Genomic DNA, 19,930 nt, shown 5'->3' with positions numbered 1-19,930 from the left:
ACTGTTTCTTATTATTTTCTAATCAAGAACTCTGGGTGTCTCACCCTGAAATAAAGTTTACAAACCCACTTTCTTCCAGTTAGTTCTCAAAACTGCTAATTTGTTTGCCATATTTGATGCTGTTAGATTCTAGTCTGTCTAGGCCATATTATGTAGACTGCTGAGGTTATTAACAGTACTTCAATATTTGAATTGAGCACTGTAGAGCAAAATATTTTGATCTCTCTGCTTCTATTTTCTGAGTATCAGGAGAAAGAAGATGTTATGTCTCATGCCCCATACTGTTCCTAAATTCTGCCTAATCAGGAGGAGAATTTTCTGTCTCTAATCAAACAAGCAGGTTCTTCTTTGCACAATCAAGGAATTTATTTCTTCTTGTCATCAATATGTGATAGTAACCTTTTACAGAGTTTCCACCTAGAAAACCAGCAGATTCTAGCATAATTCTAAATTAGATTTTTTGTTGAAATAATTTGTGTTAATTTTTTTAAAAGTGCATCTCAAGAAAAGTTTGAATCTAACTTAAACACGGCATTATATAACATGTTTGCAAACAAATAAAACTATAATTTTCTTATTAAAAATATATTGGTCATTTGTCTATTTCCAGAATTTAAGAGTCAGGGAAGCAATATTAGAAGGATAAGAGTAGAAGATAGTTTAGTGTTTTAAATTTTAGTGGTCTAAAATTAATGTTAATTATTTGGGCTTGGTTTATTGCTTTTCAGTCTTTTCATATGATTTCAATGATGTGCATACTGCTTTGAATTACCTAAAAATTGAACATCTAGTCATAAAGATGTAGAAGTTTTACTAGCCTCTGCTAATAATAGAATCGAAAACATAAATATTCTATATTTCTTAACTTACCTTGAAGGTACATTGCTATTATAGCCCAAATAGGCAAAAAAAATTTTTTTAATTACATAAAGGACATTGTCATTTCCTTTAGGTAATTCAGAAAAAACTTGAGCTTCTAAATGGCATCAGTTTCTACATAAAGTAATAGAAATGATTTTATGAATTCAGGAGCTGTAAAAATATTATTACTGATAGCTAGTGTTTATGATTAACCGAGAATAGAATTTAACTTTGGTAAAAGGGATTTTGGCACTTTTTTCTATACCTCGTTTTAGAAAGTATTTAAATTTTCTAGTGGTATGTTAGTATTACAGATTAAGAGATTTTCTTTCCCCCTGAGGAACTAGCTTGATATTTTAGTAATTAACAGCTACTATTTTTAATATAAAAGACATGCTTTCCTTCTACCAATATTTATTGAGCCCCTACTATGTGACAAGAGCTATTTCAAGCAATGGGGATATTGTGATGTTAATACAAACAAAATCCTGAAGAAAGGTAAATTTCAGTGAAAAGAATTTTTTTTTTACATGTTACAAGCTAATATTACACTTTAATTTACAGCTTATCTTTTTGAAATAGCAAAGAAAACTTTTCTTTGAAACACAACATTCAGAAAAAACTACTTTTTAATCTAGAAATAATTTCCAACACTTTAATGCTAAAACATCATTAAGCAAATCCAGAGATGAAACTTGACATTGCTAACACATTGTAGGCTCTATAGGAAGCAATTTCTCAATGCTCAAGTTTTTTTTTTTTTAATTTGTTAAAAAGCTTTTTTCTTGTTTTGCTCAATCACTGGTTACTGATACTTTAGATTAAAATAAATTAATTAGACACTGCCGTTGTTCAAGGTAAAATGTAAGCAGCATAATTAAATAGTTTCGAAGGCCATTTCTGTTATAACCTGTTGTTACCATTATTTTCAGCAATCCAATACAAAGTTTGTCCATTGTGTTCTTCTGTATCATTTACTAATATTTGTATTTGACTAAGTTTTGATTTCTAAGAGTCTTATCTTTATAGAGATAAATCACTGTGCTGGTTTATAATTTCTTAATAATACTTTTTAAAAAATTAATTATTTCATGAATATGTAATATATATTATTCAAGAAATTAAGACCATGGACTAATTTTTTCCTTACTTCAAATCCCACCTCTCCATCTTCTAGCTGTGTATCCTTAGGCAAGTGAATTAAATAGTTTCTTCATGTATAAAATGGGGATAATAGCACCTACTTCATGAGGCTGTTGTGAGGATTAAATGAGTTAATACATGTAAGATGCTTAGAACAATGCATGTAGGAAAGACTGTACAGTCGGCCCTTCATATCCAAGGTTGGTTGAATCCATGTAAACCTGCAGGTGTGGAGAGCCAACTGTGTTCACTGTACTAGGCCATTTTATATAAGAAACTTGAGCATCTGTGGATGTTAGTGTCCATGGGGGGCTCCTAGAACCAGTCCCCAGCGGATGCAGAAGGACAACTGTATATGATTTAGCTGTCATTTAGACTTTATATCTTCAACAAGGTTCAGGTATATTTCTTTAAATTTAAGTCTTGTTAGAGTCAGTCATGCTTAATTCAAGTGCTGACTTTGATTTCTTTTATGCAATTAATATTGTTATATGCCCATGTAAGAACTGTATTTAAAGCTTAAAACTTTCAAAAAGTTTTTTGTTTAATTTTAAATTCTCTAACAGTACATTATTGATAGAAAAAAAATTTTTTTTTCCAAAGCTCTTGCCCTCTTAGACTTGAAAGTTTTTTAGACATTAAAGTTTAGGGAAAAATACTTAGGCTGAAATAATGTTTAAATTTCCTAACATGCAATGTGAGGACTGGGTTTGGGAAGAAATTCCTAAAAACAGAACTTCACAATAATCTTTACTGGTTTCCTTAGAATGGAAAAATTATGGAATATCAATAAAGGGGAACTTCCCTGGTGGTCCACTGGTTAAGACTCCACACTTCCACTACAGGGGGCACAGGTTCAATCCCTGGTTGGGGTAAGATCCCGCATGCCATGCAGCATGGGCAAAATAAATAAATAAATAAAAAATAAAGGAAACTAAACATTAAAACTAATATTCTCCTTTTTTTTGAAGTTCGTATATTTGTTAGTCTCATAATATTAGATTTTAATAAGGTTTTAAGATCTTGATTTTGAATTTGCAGCTAATAAAATAATTCCAACTATAAAATTCTTAATAATTTTTATAGAAAAGTTATATAGTCTATCCTTTGCTGAGTCTATTAGAATATTTTGTGGAAAGAAACTGGAGTGCATGGTGAATATGATCTCTAGGCAGAGGTTCTTATGACCTATTACAGGAGATAAACCAAAATACTTAGCATTCGTCAAGATACACAAATATGCATTACTTATCTACTACAGTAATAAATGGAGTATAGTGCATAAATATAAAGTTTCTGAGGAGTTGCTTGCTTTTTCATTTAGAAGAATTCTAAGTGGAGTGCATGAAGAAGAAAGCCAACATTTTTTTAAAGTGTTGTATTCTCCTCAACTTAATGATAACAAGAAATTGTTTCAACTTTAGGAGATATTTTGTATTTGACCCGTATTGGGAGTCTAAATGTATATCTTCAGGAATACAGTGCAGTCTTAGTATATTACAAACTTCTCTTGATCTGAATTTAGTATAAGGTGGCTCCTTTTGGACCTCATACAGAGAAAGGAATATGAGTGAAATAGCAGAAGGACTAGCCTCTTTTCATCCATTGCATGGATCCTGAGAATATTTTTAATTACTATCCCCATTTTATAAATGAGAAAACTGGTGTCAGAGTCCGGAGTAAGAAAACCAGAGTTTTAGACCCAACACCATCAATAAGTATATCTGTGATCTTGGACAAGTAACTGTTTTACTCTGGATCTAAATCTTCTCATTTTGATCAGTTATAGTTCTGTTATTTATAATCTTTGCATTACAAGCCTAATGAGCACCCAACATCTGACTTTTTGACTCTGTGTCCTTTTTTCATTATACTTTTCTGGCTTCTGAAAAATTTTTTTAGTTATTTCTAGGTAATGTTAAAGGTCATGATAGATTCATAGACATGCTATTTTACTTCTAAAATTTCTAATTTGTATATATCTCTACAGCTAAACAGTATTTCATATTGTGATTTTCAATTTCATAAATATTTTTGAGGATTTACCATATACTTAGCACTTCAGGCAGTAAAAACAATGTAATGACGTTGAACACTATACCTGCTTCTCAACTTTGAGAGAGTGGCTTCATCTCTTTGGGCCTCAGTTTCCTCGGTGAGAGAGTTAAATAATCTATGATGTCCATTTTGACTCTAAAATCTGTAATTCTTTAAAAGAAATGTAAGAAGCCATAGGTAGAGTTTTTAGGGTTTGATGGTTATTTAATGGAATGGGCCAGTGATAGGCAGAGAATGTTTCTTCCTAGTAGATTAATGGTGTTTGTGTCAGAAATGAAAAAGTACAATTTTTTTTAGCAATGTAGTAGTTTTATTTGATAGGATGAATAGGTTTTAATACTATAATTAAATAAAGTAAAATACCTCAGTAGAACAGGTAAATAGTTTCCTGACAAAGAGAGCTTTAGGAAGAGGGTGGAGATTTCCATGTGTAATCTGTGATCAAATAGATAAGCAAGATTTGAAGAAAAGGTGACGCCTCTTGCCTGGTAAGGAAGGAAACAGGAATTTATAAGACCCTGTAAGATTCTGCAATGGGATATTTAGATCAGCTTTTTTGTGTTAAGATCTACTTTTTCTGCTTGGAACTTAAATAAGTACAAAAAATTGAACAGCAAGTTTGAATTCCTTGATCTATTGGCACAGCTCTATCTTTGACTGCACTTCCAAATGTTTCATCACCTCACTGTCTATTTCTATGCATGTTAACATATTAAAATGTATTCTGGTAGTTTTCTAATTCATTTATACTACATGCTGTATTGGCTTGTGCACATCATTATTTAAAAACAGATTTGTATTTTTAATAGATTTTCTTTCATTGAGCTTACAAAAAAATCTCAAAAATTTTTATTTTTAAGCATATGCTTAGGGTATGGTTGAAATTAATACTTATTTTTCATATTCGTATAGTTCCTACTCTGTAATTTTTCTTTTTTACAGATATTGATGATGCTCAAATACTTCCTCGTTCAACTAGAGTCAGACATTTTTCACAAAGCGAAGACACTGGAAATGAAGTTTTTGGTGCTTTGAGTGAGGAGCAGCCATTGCCTCGAAGTAGCAGCACTTCTGACATCTTGGAACCATTCACTGTTGAACGAGCCAAAGGTGCAGTTCCTGTAATTGACAGTTCATCCCGTCATGCACCAAGCTTGCAGAGTTCCACAGAGGCTTCTTCAATAACTAGATCCACTGAAAGCCACATCACTGATACTCATAGTAGAGAGTCTTCTCTGGAAGTTGGTGATAGCATATATGACCATCTTTGTCACTTAATAGATCCAGTAGAACTTGCAGATTCAGCTTTTGAACAAATCCAGTACATTGACCTTGAAGGAGATGATGATCTTCTTTCCTCCCTGAAAGAATATTTTAAGGAAAACCAGGAAAGTCATAGTAAAAACGAGTTAGGTAAAGATGTAGCTTCACAGGAAGTGATTATTGCAGTAAATAGGGATGAAAGATCATCCTTAGATAAATTAGAACACATAGATCAGGAAAGTAAATCAGAAAATACCACCTCCTTTGTTGGGACTCCTGAAAACATACAGTTTCAAAAAGAATCAAACTCAGCTGTCTTCATGAGTAACAGTGCACCCAACCAGTTAGACAGCTTTATGAGAACAAAAACTTCTGAAAAATGTAAACAACTAAACACTGATAAACAGTCATCGGAACCTAGTTCGGGTAGCCCTTGTGATAAAGAAAAGAGGAAACATCTGTATAGACAAACAGCCACAGAATTAGATGCCTGTATAGATATAACAATAGCCGAAAAGGTTAAGGGTATGCAAATTAATGAAAAAATCATTGTCCCACATGTTTTGCATGCCAAGAAAACTACTCTAAAAGCACCTGTTAACCACAGAATGCCTCATGTTACAAGCACTAGCAAGCTTTCTCCAACTAAAAGGAGCTTGTCTGAAACAGTAACTCATAGAGCCAAAATCATGAAAATTGCTTCTAAAAAACGAAATAGTGTTCACGTTACTTTCAGACCATCTACTGAGTCAGTTCAGTTTTATAACCCTCTGGAAAACAAAGAGGCTCCGTGGAAGATGAGGCTGCGGAAGCTCAGTGGCTTTAGTAGCAGCAGCAATAGCAGCATCAGCAGCCCCCATGCCAGCTCAAACAGTGTTACCGAGCTAGTGAAACCCGGTGTGTACAGGCCTCTAGACACGGCACCAGTGAGTAGTAAGGCAGTTAAGGAATCTACAGAGATCCCCACCGCCATATTACAAAAAGAAGGAATTGCTAGTAATCAGTTAGGAGGTAGTCGTAGTACTATTAAGTCATCAAGTCATGAGGCAGGACTACAGCAGGGCTCCCTGGGTGGCGTTTATAAAACTGTTGTACATGCTCTTTCGAAGCCGAAGGCAAATGTTTCCCCACAGAGGCAGAACAGAATGCCACCAGAGGCTCCACTGAGGGATCTGTACAGTCATGTAATGGGCTATTTTGGAAGGAAAGCTGCAGGTGAGCACTTAACAGTGTGCAGAGCGCAAAAGGAGAAAGACAGCACCAGTTTGGCTTAATGCAACTGAAGCAAGCTATAAGCAATCAAAAAGCTTTGGGATGGTCACTGCTTTCTCTGTTTGGTTATGCATGCGCCTTTCCCCAGCTGTATTTTTCCCAGCATAAAATGTTTATTTAAATTACTAATTTCCCTTATAAGGCATTTAGTTAAACCTCTTTGCTGCTGAACAAGATAGGAAAGAGGGACATACAGGAAAATTCAATGACCTTCCAAAGGCTATCTAAATCAGATATTTTTCTGAGTGTGTACCACGTGAACCTTGAAATTAAGTTTACCGAGGAGTTGGAATACTTTCTCCCCTGTGCCCCCCAATAGTTTACATTTAAAAGGGCCCCAGCTCTATATAATTGGGTTCATTTATTTTTACTGCTGATTTACTTGATTTTATCTTTTTCTTGGTATATTACTGTGACATGATATAACATAATGGAAATCAAGGTCCTACAACCAACACCAACATTTTTAGTTAACTGTCATTGAAGAGGAAATTATTTCTTAAACCTCAAAGTGGACTCAGTTACTTTTCATTTACACCATTTGCAAACAAGCTGTAGGCTTTTTAGTTTTGCATTCATTTGTATAGAATGCAAGTTATATCCTTAAAACACTTATCGTTACTTTCTTTTTTCTGAGATTTTAGATGTGCATAAAGGTTTCATGATAGCCAATCATGATTTAAATATGGAACCTCTATGGACAGATTACAGAAAGCAAGATTATGGTAACTGTTTTCTCTTATGTTGATTCAAATTTAAAATAACTTCACAGTTATAGAAAATTAACTTTCAGCAGTAAGGTAGGTTTCGATTTTGTTTAACATGGTTTTGTTAGCATGATTAACAGAACGCTGCATCTTGCACTGAGCCATTAATGCCACTTGAGGGCAGTATTTGACAGCTTAAAAAAGCCTGGCCAAGTAGTATAAAGATAATCGTATTTCAGAGTGATTTCCTGACCAGTATATTTTCTTAACCTGAAATGCTTTGTAGTTCATTAGGAACATAAACAGTGTCGATATCCTTTGGTTGCAGAGAAATCACCTTTTATACAGCATAATAGTGAAATAAGTAAATACCATTTTTTGTAAGTTTCCCAAGTTTAAAACTTTCTTGTTAATGTTAATCATAATGTAGTCATAAAAAAATCAAAATAACTATTGTGGGGTTTTTTTTTAAACAGAAAAATCTTTGTGAAAATAAATCTCTTTTTTCTTAAAGCAAAAAATTAGATTTGTAGTGAATAGAAACAACATTATGTCAAAAATCATAGAATTTTAATTTATTAATCTAAACTTAAATTCAAGGGATATATTTCTTGCAAATATTCTTTGGGGAAAATGGGATTATAAATTATTAAGGCTCCAAATAGAAGCAGAGGCAGGAAGAAAGAAAAATATACCAGTTTCTTTATAGGCAATATTAACCTAACTTCAACTAGTGCTTATCTATAAGCTTTCTTGCTGTTTTAAGGTTATACTGAAGATTGACTAACATCTGCTTAGTTAAATAAAGTAAATATCAATTTACTAATTCTTAAAATTAAATCTAAAAGGAGAGAAATTATTCGTAGATGCATGTTTGGCAAATAATTGATATGGCATAGGTAATTTTTTGGCTGTTTTTGTTTTAAATTTAGGAAATGTAGTTAAGTCTTTCTTCACTATATATAGTTATTTATTTATTTTTAGTCAATAAAGAGGACATGAGCACAAAACTGCCCCCTCTTAATAGTGATATTGGCAGCAGCAATGCTAATGTTCCTGATCTGATGGATGAGTTTATAGCAGAACGACTTCGAAGTGGTAATGCCTCAGTAAGTGTTATTTTATTTATTTGATTTTAGAGAGGAGGGTAGAGAAACTAAAAGATACATACATATGTACATATATATGTATATGATATACATGTGGAAAATTTTATTCAAATAAGCCCTCACCCCAAATTTAACCCTTTTTTGAATTAAGATTTTTAAATTATATTTTTATAGTATTATTCAAAGACCTAAAACAAGCAGGCTTTTAGTTTTGACCAGGGTGAAAATTTGGGATACCTGTTTGCTCAGCTCCTGTGGTATAAACCACTACCTTCCTAGTTCTTTCTCTGTTTTTCATCTTTGTTCTTAGAGTACTCTGATGCCTGTTGTCAGCCCTCATCAGGAAAGATAACAATGGAGGTCTTCTGGCCCAACTCACACCATTTTGATAGCATGCTAACATCGGTTACTTAATCATTACAGATAACTTTGGAATAGATTTTAAAGTTATCTTTATCTTGAGTGTTAGAATTAAGGCAAAATAAAAATAGAAGCAGTTTTATTCGTAATGATGCTTAATTGTTAAGGAAAGATAAATATATGTGGAATTGCTTTTTTTAAAGGACAATATTCCATTTAGATTTCAACTTGTCTCTCTAGTGAAAGTCTGTAGCTCCATTACATTTTCCTTTTTTTTTTTTAAGTTGTTTTCCTTGAGTGGGAAAAAAGTTATAGAATCATTATATGTAATCATCATAGAATGACATCCTTGCTGTCATTCTTCCCTCCCTCCATTATCTCTTCCATTTGTTTCTTTTTCTCTTTTCTTTTCTCTTTTTTGTTTTGCTGCACTGCACAGCTTGCGGGGATCCCTTAGTTCCCTCACCAGGGACCAAACCCATGCCCCCTGCAGTGGAAGTGCAGTGTCCTAACCACTGGACCGCCAGGGATTTCCCTCTTCCATTTGCCTCTTTTTTTTCCATTTGAATACTTTGCTCTTTCTACTATCTTATCTTAATATTCACTCCATGGATCCTTTTGAGGCTTCAGGGTCTCGGGCCCAGCACCAAATGGTATTTGAGTCTTTGCTTTAGCCAGACCAACAGTAGTTCAGGACCCAGCTCCATACAGTTACACGGAGTCTTCAGTTAGTGTTTCCCCCACTCCTACTTAATGCCCTAAATTTCAACATTTATTGTAATGATTGTCTTGGAAATTAAAGATTTCACATGCTTAATGAGAATTCAAAAAAATTTTTTTAATCGTAAAATGTTTCTTGAATTTTTAGACTATGACAAGAAGAGGAAGTAGTCCAGGTAGCCTCGAAATTCCCAAAGACCTCCCTGATATTCTGAACAAGCAGAACCAAATGCGCCCTATTGATGACCCAGGTGTGCCCTCAGAATGGACTTCTCCTGCCAGTGCAGGGAGCAGCGATCTTATCAGCTCAGATAGTCATTCGGATTCTTTCAGCGCTTTCCAATATGATGGCCGAAAATTTGACAGCAAGTATCTTTTTTTCTGTTTGAGCAGTACGGTTTTTTGTTGATTTGTTTTCTGTTCAAGACTGACTGACAGTTTACGTAAACATCATATTCCTCTCTAACATTACTTAGGGGTTCCCATATACATATTTTGATTTCATTTTCAGTGAAACTCCAAAAGAATTTTTAGGGAATCACTTCAAGTTGAGACCTCTTTATTTTGCCAACTAAAGGCATTTAAAAAACAAAAAAGCACTGTTCTTTCATAGAACAAATGATATTTTAAGATCAGACACATAGACAGGAAAAAGGATGGACTTGGTGTTAGAATAAAGGACAGTCATGGTTATGAGTTGGACTATTTCATAAAGTCGTATTTGGGGACCACTATCTAGTTATGGTCAGTGCTTCAGCATGTTCAGTACAGTTACGTTCAATGCTATGGTACCCAGAACCTTACTTGGATAATTGCTTCATGTTAAAATGACATCAGTGATATTATTTGGTGCTATATTACTACCACATAGCTTTTCTGCTGTAATTTTGTATTACACTTGGCAGTCAGTGAAGGGTACCAAAATTTAAAAGAAGAAAGTCAAAATCTTGGGAACCAACTTTGTGAAGAGCTGGGAGATGCATTGGAGAATTATGTTTCTTGCCCTCATGGATTATATACTACTCTGATCTTGGACTGAAAATATGATTTGAAAGAAAAATGACTCTTACCACGTATCTGGCATTTTTATTATATATATCTCTCTTCTAGAGATTATAAAACTTGAAAAGCAGTTAAGTATATTTCCAGCTATCAGAAAACAGGGATAAGAATAGTGATGATATATTGTATGTCTCTGTCCTTTTATCATTATTTTTGTTAATAATAGGCTATGAGGATCTTTAAAAATTTGTTTCTAATTATAAATTTCAAAGTGTTAACATTGTTTACCCTTGCCTGAGTGGTATGTAAATAGAATTATTTGGGAGGAATGTTCATATTTAATTATTTTGATGAAGTAGCTGTGTCTCTTTTGTAAATATTTTTGTTTTATAATTGGAACTTCTGTACACTAGCATTTCTTCTGCCTATAGATTTTGGCTTTGGAGCTGATACTGGGATTGCATCCTCTGCTGATGTGGATTCAGGTTCTGGCCATTATCAGAGTGCTGAAGAGCAAGAAGTGGCTAGTCTAACCACACTTCACATCGATTCGGAAACAAGCAGTCTTAATCAACAAGCTTTTTGTACTGAAGTTGCAACGGTTACTGGTAAAGTTACTCAAGGGAGTGTATTCCTTAAGTGCATTTTTTTTTAAGCCACCAAAGAACCTTTTCAGACTTATATTTGATAGATTTTATGTATTACTTATTACTATTTAAGTATTATTTTTTCACTCATCTTTATGTAACAATGGAGGGAAAAAAACATTAATATAAGAGTTTTTTGACCTGGAGTCCACATGGATAAGCTTCAGGGAACTCTATGAACTCCTAATACCGTAGGCAAAATTTTGTGTATGTTTGCACCAGAGCATTTCCTGCAGCAATTTTTAAATAAATAACCAAAAAAAGTTGAGGTACTGCACTTTACCTTTTTCATTGATTTTCAGAGTTAGCCTAGATTTTTGTAGATTTCTTTGGTAAACTATTTATTATTGCAAACATAAAGCACACTACCTAAAATAAGGTCTGTTTCTCAGTATACTAATATTCTGTATTTATATAGTAAATTAATATAGTAAATTATGCTTTTCAGCAACTTTTTGTGTGTGGTCAAACCTGACAATAATATGACAAGTGGGGTCCAAGAAATTGAGTCATGAAAGGCAGGGCCACATTATTCCAAGAGCAGTACCGTGACCAGAGGGAGCCTGAGCAGCCTGTGGCCCATTCTTCAAGAGTTCCACTGTATTATCCAGATTCACTCTGGTTCCTACTGCAGTTTGACACCCCTTTGATGGATGATGGATGAAATATCAATAGGGTGGTTTTTGCATCCTGTGGTTGGCTGGAACTTGAAAGACTGGAGCAGTGATGTCTGCATGTCTGAATTAGGCACATTTCTTCAGCCAAATCAAACTGATGAAATTCGGCCAGTGAAATACTCACAGGAACCCATCCTATGTTTTCACATTCTTCTATTCCACATCTTTTCTACCAGAGGATAAGTAAGAACTTTAGCCTGCGCATTGCAGAATGAGGGCTGAGCCAGTTTGGTTGTATCCAAATAGGAGCCAGTTTGGTTGTATCCACAGTCTGATCGTTACAGAATTTAAGTTACTACTCAAAGAAGAATTCTTATTTTACAATAAACACCTTTTACTGTAGTTGTCCTTAAACATAAATTTAGATGAAAATTTGGCTGAAAAGATACTCAACATTACTAGTAATGAGGGAATATAAATAATCCATGAGGTACAACTATACACATAATAAATCAGCTCAAGTTAAAAACACCATACCAGTGTTGAAGAGAGTGGAGCAACTGGAAATATCATACATTACATTATTGTAATGGGAATGCAAAATGGTAGGGCCACTCTGCAAAAATACGGCAGTATCTTTTAAAATTAAGCATACATTTACCATATGACCATTCCTAGGTATTTATTTCAGACATTTGTATGTGAAAGTTCATAACAGCATTATTCACAGTAGCTAAGTTGAAAATAGTCCAAATATCCATTAACCAGTGAATGAATAATCAAATTGTAATGTATTCATCCATCCAGTATTCATTGAAATAGTACTCAGCAATAAAAAAGGAATTAAATGCTAATATATGCAAAACCATAGCTGACTCTCAAAAATATGCTTTTAAATGAAAGATGTCAAGGCTAGCAATGTTAGTGGCATATAGCAATGGGCAAGTTTCTCTTCTCCTGAATTGCCTCAAGCCTGAAGTAAGTGAAATAAAGTAGCAGTGGGTACCAGAGTTTCTATAGCTGGACCAGGAATGGAAGTAGGCATTCTTGCTCTCACTGATGGCCCCTATTAATTGGTATGTCCAGTTCTCATTCCACACTAGTCCCATAGTAGACATGGAATGAGACTGCTAGATATGAAATCTTGTACAGTATTATGATTTTATTGACCTCTTTGGCCAGTTTATAACCTGATTTATCTTTTGATGTTTTCAGTTTGTGTTTTATTGGGCTTTTAAGCATTACATCTTAGGTAGAGGGTATTGAATATATTCTTTGTGGTAATTTTATGAAATTATATTTACAGGTTCAGAAAGTGCTTCTCCAGTCCATTCAGCTCTGGGATCCAGGTCACAGACACCTTCTCCTTCCACACTGAATATAGATCACATGGAACAAAAGGATCTACAGCTCGATGAGAAGCTCCACCACTCTGTTCTACAGACGCCAGATGACCTAGGCAATATTTGGAAATTAGATCTTTGCCATTCTTTCCTTTCAGGGCATTAGTGTCAGGAGATCTTAAATAAGGCATATTAAATTTGGTTATTTTATATATGTTATGTAAATATTATTATAAGTCTTTTGGACTTTTCTGTCTTTGGGAAATTAATTAGTATAACATTTTTTTTCTTGCCCTTAAAGAAAGATATTTGCATTCTGATTTTTGTTATTTTATTATAGTTGATTATAGTCCTGGTATTAGTGGTTACATTATTTTTGTATGTTATATTATCATTTACATTACCATTTCCTAAAGCAGGAAATACATAATTTGGCATCATTATTCTTAATATTTTATCTGAAGAACCTGCTGAATCAAAGTAGGCAGTCCAAATGAAGTGTTTTTATATTTAAGTAAATGTTTAAAAGTGACTAGGAAACCTTAGAAACTGCAAGTTAATAAAAAGTTATTTTTGTTAAGTCCTGCATCATGTAACAAGCATCAGAATAAAAAGTCATTTTGAAAATATGCCAGAAAATTTGGTCAAGGACACAACTGATAAGATATTTATAATGAATAATGTAAAATACTAGTTTTCATTGGTAGTGCAGCACATTTACTCTCTGGCCAAAGGAAGAAATTTAAAACCATGTGACTTCTGCCCCCCGCCCCCCCTTTTAAGGTACTCATTCTCTCTTTTTTTTTTTTTTTTTTTTTTTTTTTTTGCGGTACGTGGGCCTCTCACTGTTGTGGCCTCTCCCGTTGCAGAGCACAGGCTCCGGACGTGCAGGCTCAGTGGCCATGGCTCACGGGCCCAGCCGCTCCACAGCATGTGGGATCTTCCCAGACCGGGGCACGAACCCGTGTCCCCTGCATCGGCAGGCGGACTCTCAACCACTGCACCACCAGGGAAGCCCTCATTCTCTTAATATGCAATTACCTAGCCCTGATTTTCTGGTTTGTAGATTATTTCTGACCTTTTCTTTCCTCCTCTTGGCCTGCAGTTTTTTGGTTTTTATTTTCAGCTTTTTCCCCAACATTTGGAAAAAATTTCAAACTCATGGAAAAGTTGCAAGACTAGTAAAATGAATACCCATAAATCCTTCAGATAAATTCACCAGTTGTTAATATTTTACCACTTTATCTTTCTCTCTACCTATACACACACACACACACACACACACACATTAAAACAACCCCACCGTACCCACCTTTTTTTTTTTCTGAGCCATTTAAGAGTGAATTGCAAGTATCAGACCCTTTACACCTAAACACTTGAGCAAGTATGTCCTAAAAATAAGTATACATTTCCTACATAACCATAATATAAGGGCCACGTTCAGGATATTTAACATTGATACATCATTGCAATTTTAGTCTATAGTCAGTTATCCTCAGTTGTTCCAATAATGTCCTTCATAGTTACCAATCAGTTGAGTTATCACTATATTATGAAGGTTCTGTAGAATAGGGAGATGTTAACAGTGATGGTTAACCCTGTAGTGTTTTTTTAAAATTTTATTTTAGTGAATTTACACCAGAAACCTGTTTTTATTATTGTGAAAGACTGTCCAGTAACTTTTTAATAATATACTCAGTTATTGTACACTTTACATGCAGAGAAAAAAGTTAAACATTAAGAGTAAAGGATGTACATATACTGTGTATGACTTTGTAAATTATCAGTACACTGACATATTATCAAGCAGGAAAAAGTCTTTACTGACCTTCTAGTGATTTTGCCTTTTCCGTTATATACATTGCATAGAATTATGGCTTTTTTTTTTTTTTTAAGCTGGAGGAGATCTATAATGATACCTACCTAAAGCATCTATTTTACAGATGAGGAGCTGTAGCTTCAGGGAGGTTATTAAATAATTTGTACAATATCACATAATTAGTGACAGAAATGAGACTAAGACCCTAGGTTACCTATATGTCTTATATATAATCATGCCAGTATTAATAAACAAAATAAATGTAATTATGGAAATTATAGATTATATTTAAATTATTTTTTTCATGCCATTGTGATATCCCTTTTAATGCTAGGCCTGACTTAATTGTGAAATACAGAAATATATTTCTTCGGAAGGTTTAATTACAAAGAAATAGGCTTAGGAAGACTTCCTACAGGATCTGCCTTCAGCCTGAGATTTTCTGTTAATTTGATGATGGAACTTGAAGTAGCTATTAGGTTAAATAGAGAGTATGTACTTATAAATATGATCTTTATGTCAAATGTAAATTTCTCCATCTGTTATCTGCATCATTTTCTCCTTAGGTAAATCTAGATAGATGCCCTATTGCATAAGTAATTATTGTCAAAATAAGGAATTATGAACTAGCGAGGTTTTGACCTTACCAGGAAAAAATAACACTGATGCATCTTAACATTTCTTTTATTCACTTTTGTAGATATTTAAGATTATTAATTTGACTCCTATGTGTTTTTGTGATCAATTCTCTAGAAAAATTACTGACACCAGTGAATTATTTTTTTCTATAGAAATCAGTGAATTTCCATCTGAATGCTGTAGTGTGATGGCAGGGGGCACTCTCACAGGATGGCATGCTGATGTTGCTACTGTAATGTGGCGAAGAATGCTAGGTATTTTGGGAGATGTCAACGCTATTATGGATCCTGAAATACATGCTCAAGTTTTTGATTACCTCTGTGAACTTTGGCAGAATCTAGCTAAGGTAAAAAAGAAAAAGATAAAAAGGGAGAAGGAAAGAAAAATAAAGTATTAAGAAGTACAGAAAAAGCCTTAGATAACATCCACCCCCACACTACGAACTGATGCCTTAACCATGTTTAAATATATTGTTAGTGGTAGGAACTAGATCTCAAGTTTAAGGTAAAACAAACTGGGAAAGAGAACACTTTTCATAGGTTTGTTGCATTTTATTTGAAAATTACAGATTAGAGATAACCTCGGCATTTCAACTGATAACCTGACCTCCCCTTCTCCACCGGTTTTAATTCCTCCACTGAGAATTCTTACCCCTTGGCTTTTCAAGGTAAGCTTAATATATAAAATATTAATTAAAAAGTTTCATTTAGTAAATAAGTATGTGGTCAGTCTCAAACAGTAGAGAGAGAGAAGACTATTGTGTAGTCTTCTAGAGCACTTAGTTTTGTTTTTTGTTTTTGTGTTTTTTTGCTTTTGTTAAAATTTATTGAAGTATAGTTGATTTACAATGTTGTGTTAATTTCTACTCTGCAGCAAGCAAAGCGATTCAGTTATACATATATATATACATACTTTATATATACATATATATACATACTTTTCCGTTTCATGTACTTTTCCGTTATGGTTTATCACAGGATATTGAATATAGTTCCCTGTAGAACACTTAATTTTTAACTAACCATTAGGGGTTATATAGAGAGGAGAGTGGGCCTAGCAAAATTATTATTTAGGTTGCATCATTTTTATTACTAAAACAAAAATGAATATAGTAAATTATGTTTTTATTGTATTTAAATGAAATGTAAACCTCAGTTTTGTGTTATAGAATATGCTAGTACTTCTAAAGAACTAATTCTTTTAAGTATTATATGATATGTTTGGTACATTTTCCTAAGTGAAACAGTGTATAGTTATTCACACCTACATTGTATCATTTTAATGATAAAAATAATTTCAGGAATCCTGATATTTAGTTCATTAAAGAAAATGGGCCAACATAGAAATAAATGAAAACAAATATATAGCTTGCTATATTCAATTGTTTCAGTATTTAACAAACAGTATTTGGTTTTGAGTATTAAAAACAACATCTTTCAATTGTAGGCAACCATGTTAACTGATAAATATAAGCAAGGTAAATTACACGCCTATAAACTTATTTGTAATACAATGAAAAGAAGACAAGATGTTTCTCCAAATAGAGATTTCCTAACACACTTCTACAACATAATGCACTGTGGATTACTTCATATTGACCAGGTAAATATATGTACTTTGTAACAAGTCGCTTTATAAGTTTATCTTTGATTCTTTATTCTGTTTAACTCTTGACTTTCAAGGTGTAGAATTAAAAACATTCCCTTATATTGTAATTTATTTACAGATTTATTCCATTTATAACCTCATTTATTCTGAAACATAGTTTCAAAACAAGCTGTTGTAGTTGGGAGATTGACTTGATTATTAAGTGCATCTTTCTTCTAATGTTATAAGAACTGTTCACTCTTTGAAGAGATTAAAACATCCTTTGCTTACACGGACAACATCTTCCTTTAATGTCCTAATGTACTTATTGTTAGGTATTTTGTAATTGTTACTTGATAACTGGCAATTGGGACTTAGGTATTTGCTCAGCTAGTCATGCAGCAGTCAGAGGTTTTTTTCTACTCTAAGAGTCAGCACATCACATTTTCTTATTTTTATAAATTGTATTATCATAGTGACAAGTATATTGATTTGCATCAATATAGTCATTACATTAGATAGTCATAAATATGTCTCTAGAACATTACTTCACAGGTCTTGATCCTGGCCATAAAACTGAAAAGTACAGGAAGTTGCCTGTCAAAGTAATGTAAATGTTTGTAATCACAACGTGGTTAAATTTCACTTGCAGTTCATTTCAGGAGCATTAAATTAATATTAAAAGATGATAATGTATCTTTCTGAAAAGTGAAAAAACTTCTTGTGTTAATTTGAAATAATTATTGTGTTCTACCTTATAAACATGTCTCAAATAAAATGATATTCTTAATTACTGGATAAAGAACGTTCATTTAAATTGGATTGAGTAATACAACCTGCTATACTGCATCCTCATGGTAAATTCCAAAGGCAAAATGAATGAACAACCAAGTTGAGAATATTCCCTTAAAAATGCCTACCTCTGGATTTCTGAGGCTAGATGTCTATCATCAAAGGACTTCAATTTTTCTAAAAAAGAGAATTTCTCCAGTTGCCACATAACAGGTCATGCAACTTCAGACATCAGAGTTATCATGTGGAAGCAAATAGGTGGCAGAAGGAACTACTCTGCAATTAAGTTTTACAACACATGGGCCGTATTTTTTTTTTTTTTTTTTTTTTTTTGTGGTACGCAGGCCTCTCACTGTTGTGGCCTCTCCCATTGCAGAGCACAGGCTCCGGATGCGCAGGCTCAGCGGCCATGGCTCAGGGGCCCAGCCCCTCCACAGCATGTGGACCCTTCTAACTGGCTCTCTAGGGTGAAAAAAAAAAAAAGTGCTGTATTGATGTCAGTTAAAAAGAAAAGTGTTTGCAGTTTACTTTCCTGTGACAAAATATAGTACAAAGCATGGATTATTTGGAAGAATTAAAATTAGTCTTTCCAGTTAGCCAACCAGTTATAGTTATTACCTGTTTTATTATTTCATACATGTCTATTTTTAAGGATATTGATTAGCTGATACCCAAGATTACATTTGTGATATTTTTCTTCTCCTCTTTTCTTTATTCCTAAGGATATTGTCAATACAATCATCAAGCACTGCTCACCTCAATTTTTTTCACTTGGTTTGCCTGGTGCCACAATGCTTATTATGGATTTTATTGTAGCAGCTGGTAGAGTGGCTTCTTCAGCTTTTCTCAATGTAAGTTTTTATTTCCTGTCCTTCATAATATAACAAACTGCGGTTAACCAAGATTCATCTAACAGAGCAACAAAGGAAGAGCCATTGTTGATAAAATATAACAAACTGATATTCAGGAAGATATGTAATTTAATTAGAATTGATTGTCTCTCCCACTTTAAAAAAAAAAGTAAACAATTCTGAAGTGTAAGAAAGTACTAAAATTATTTGATAAATTGACCCAGGAGCTACAAAAATGGGTTAAATCTGATAAGCAAAACAATTTAAAATTGAGGAAATCTAAGGAAACAAACAGGGAGGGAAGAAAATTTTGAAAATGGGCAATGAGCTATAGCAAAAGAGAAGAAAGAAATATAGGTGAGGTAACCCAGAAATATGCTCTAGGAGTAAACTCTAAAACAGCATGTGAGGATTTTTCATACAGTTTGGAGCTGTGAGACAATGCTAGGTAACTTAGTATAACTGGAACATGTTCAGATATAAGTGGCAGAAGTGAACTAAGGAGGAAGGCAGTAACTCTGTTTATAGTGCTCAAGAGGTTAGATTTCATCCTAAGGAAAGAATGAGTAGCCGTTGAAAGATTTTAAGCAGAGTGACATGATCACATTTGTATTTTAGAAAGATTACCCTGGAACAAAGTATAAATGAGAAATAACTGAATGTCTACTGGGAAAAACGAAAAGTATTTGGGAAAGAAAAATCAGTCATACTTGACTAGTGCTAGTTATAAAACTTGCAAAGCAGTTTAACATATGTTATTTCATTTATAAGCTGCAAAAGACCAACAGTGAATGAAAAGGAGTTCTATTTGGGGCATAGGAAGCTGCCTGTTAGACACCCATGAGATGTCAGAAGGGCCACTGTATATACAAGTCAGGATCTCAAAGGAGATGTCTGGACCAAAAATGTAAAGCTGGGAGACATTAGCTTACAGATGCTATTGAAAGCCATGAAACTGGATACAGTCACGTAGAGGAAATGTGCAAATAAGAGAACAACCCATATTTATAGCTAGTTATTAACCCTGTTTCCCTAGTTCCTGGAGAACAGTGATCATGTCTTACTTATCTTGGTATCTTCGGGGCCTGGCACAGCATCATGGTTATAGGTATTTATTAATTGAATCTGTAAATATATATT

At 33.7% G+C, this 19,930-nt stretch overlaps 1 protein-coding gene across 8 annotated transcripts in view; it reads left to right on the top strand.

Annotated features, from left to right (window-relative positions):
• RALGAPA1 (Ral GTPase activating protein catalytic subunit alpha 1) overlaps positions 1-19,930 on the top strand; it is a 220,725-nt gene that overhangs the window by 103,024 nt on the left and 97,771 nt on the right. For 7 of the 8 annotated variants that reach the window (XM_027111074.1, XM_027111075.1, XM_027111076.1 and 4 more), the window contains exons 17-25: positions 5,005-6,540; positions 8,289-8,413; positions 9,642-9,858; positions 10,927-11,103; positions 13,066-13,218; positions 15,713-15,906; positions 16,129-16,227; positions 17,007-17,162; positions 18,662-18,790. In XM_027111074.1, the coding sequence (XP_026966875.1) occupies positions 5,005-6,540; positions 8,289-8,413; positions 9,642-9,858; positions 10,927-11,103; positions 13,066-13,218; positions 15,713-15,906; positions 16,129-16,227; positions 17,007-17,162; positions 18,662-18,790 (2,786 nt within the window). The remainder of the gene's footprint in view (positions 1-5,004; positions 6,541-8,288; positions 8,414-9,641; positions 9,859-10,926; positions 11,104-13,065; positions 13,219-15,712; positions 15,907-16,128; positions 16,228-17,006; positions 17,163-18,661; positions 18,791-19,930) is intronic. The other variant, XM_027111082.1, reaches the window with a different exon arrangement.

This window comes from Aethalodelphis obliquidens, unplaced genomic scaffold (genome assembly GCF_003676395.1).
Source record: "Aethalodelphis obliquidens isolate GAN/ISIS:26980383/991018 unplaced genomic scaffold, ASM367639v1 scaffold10, whole genome shotgun sequence".
Classification (NCBI taxonomy): domain Eukaryota; kingdom Metazoa; phylum Chordata; class Mammalia; order Artiodactyla; family Delphinidae; genus Aethalodelphis; species Aethalodelphis obliquidens.
The sequence above is the reverse complement of the archived record's forward strand: the minus strand, read 5'-3'. Positions and strand labels throughout refer to the sequence as shown.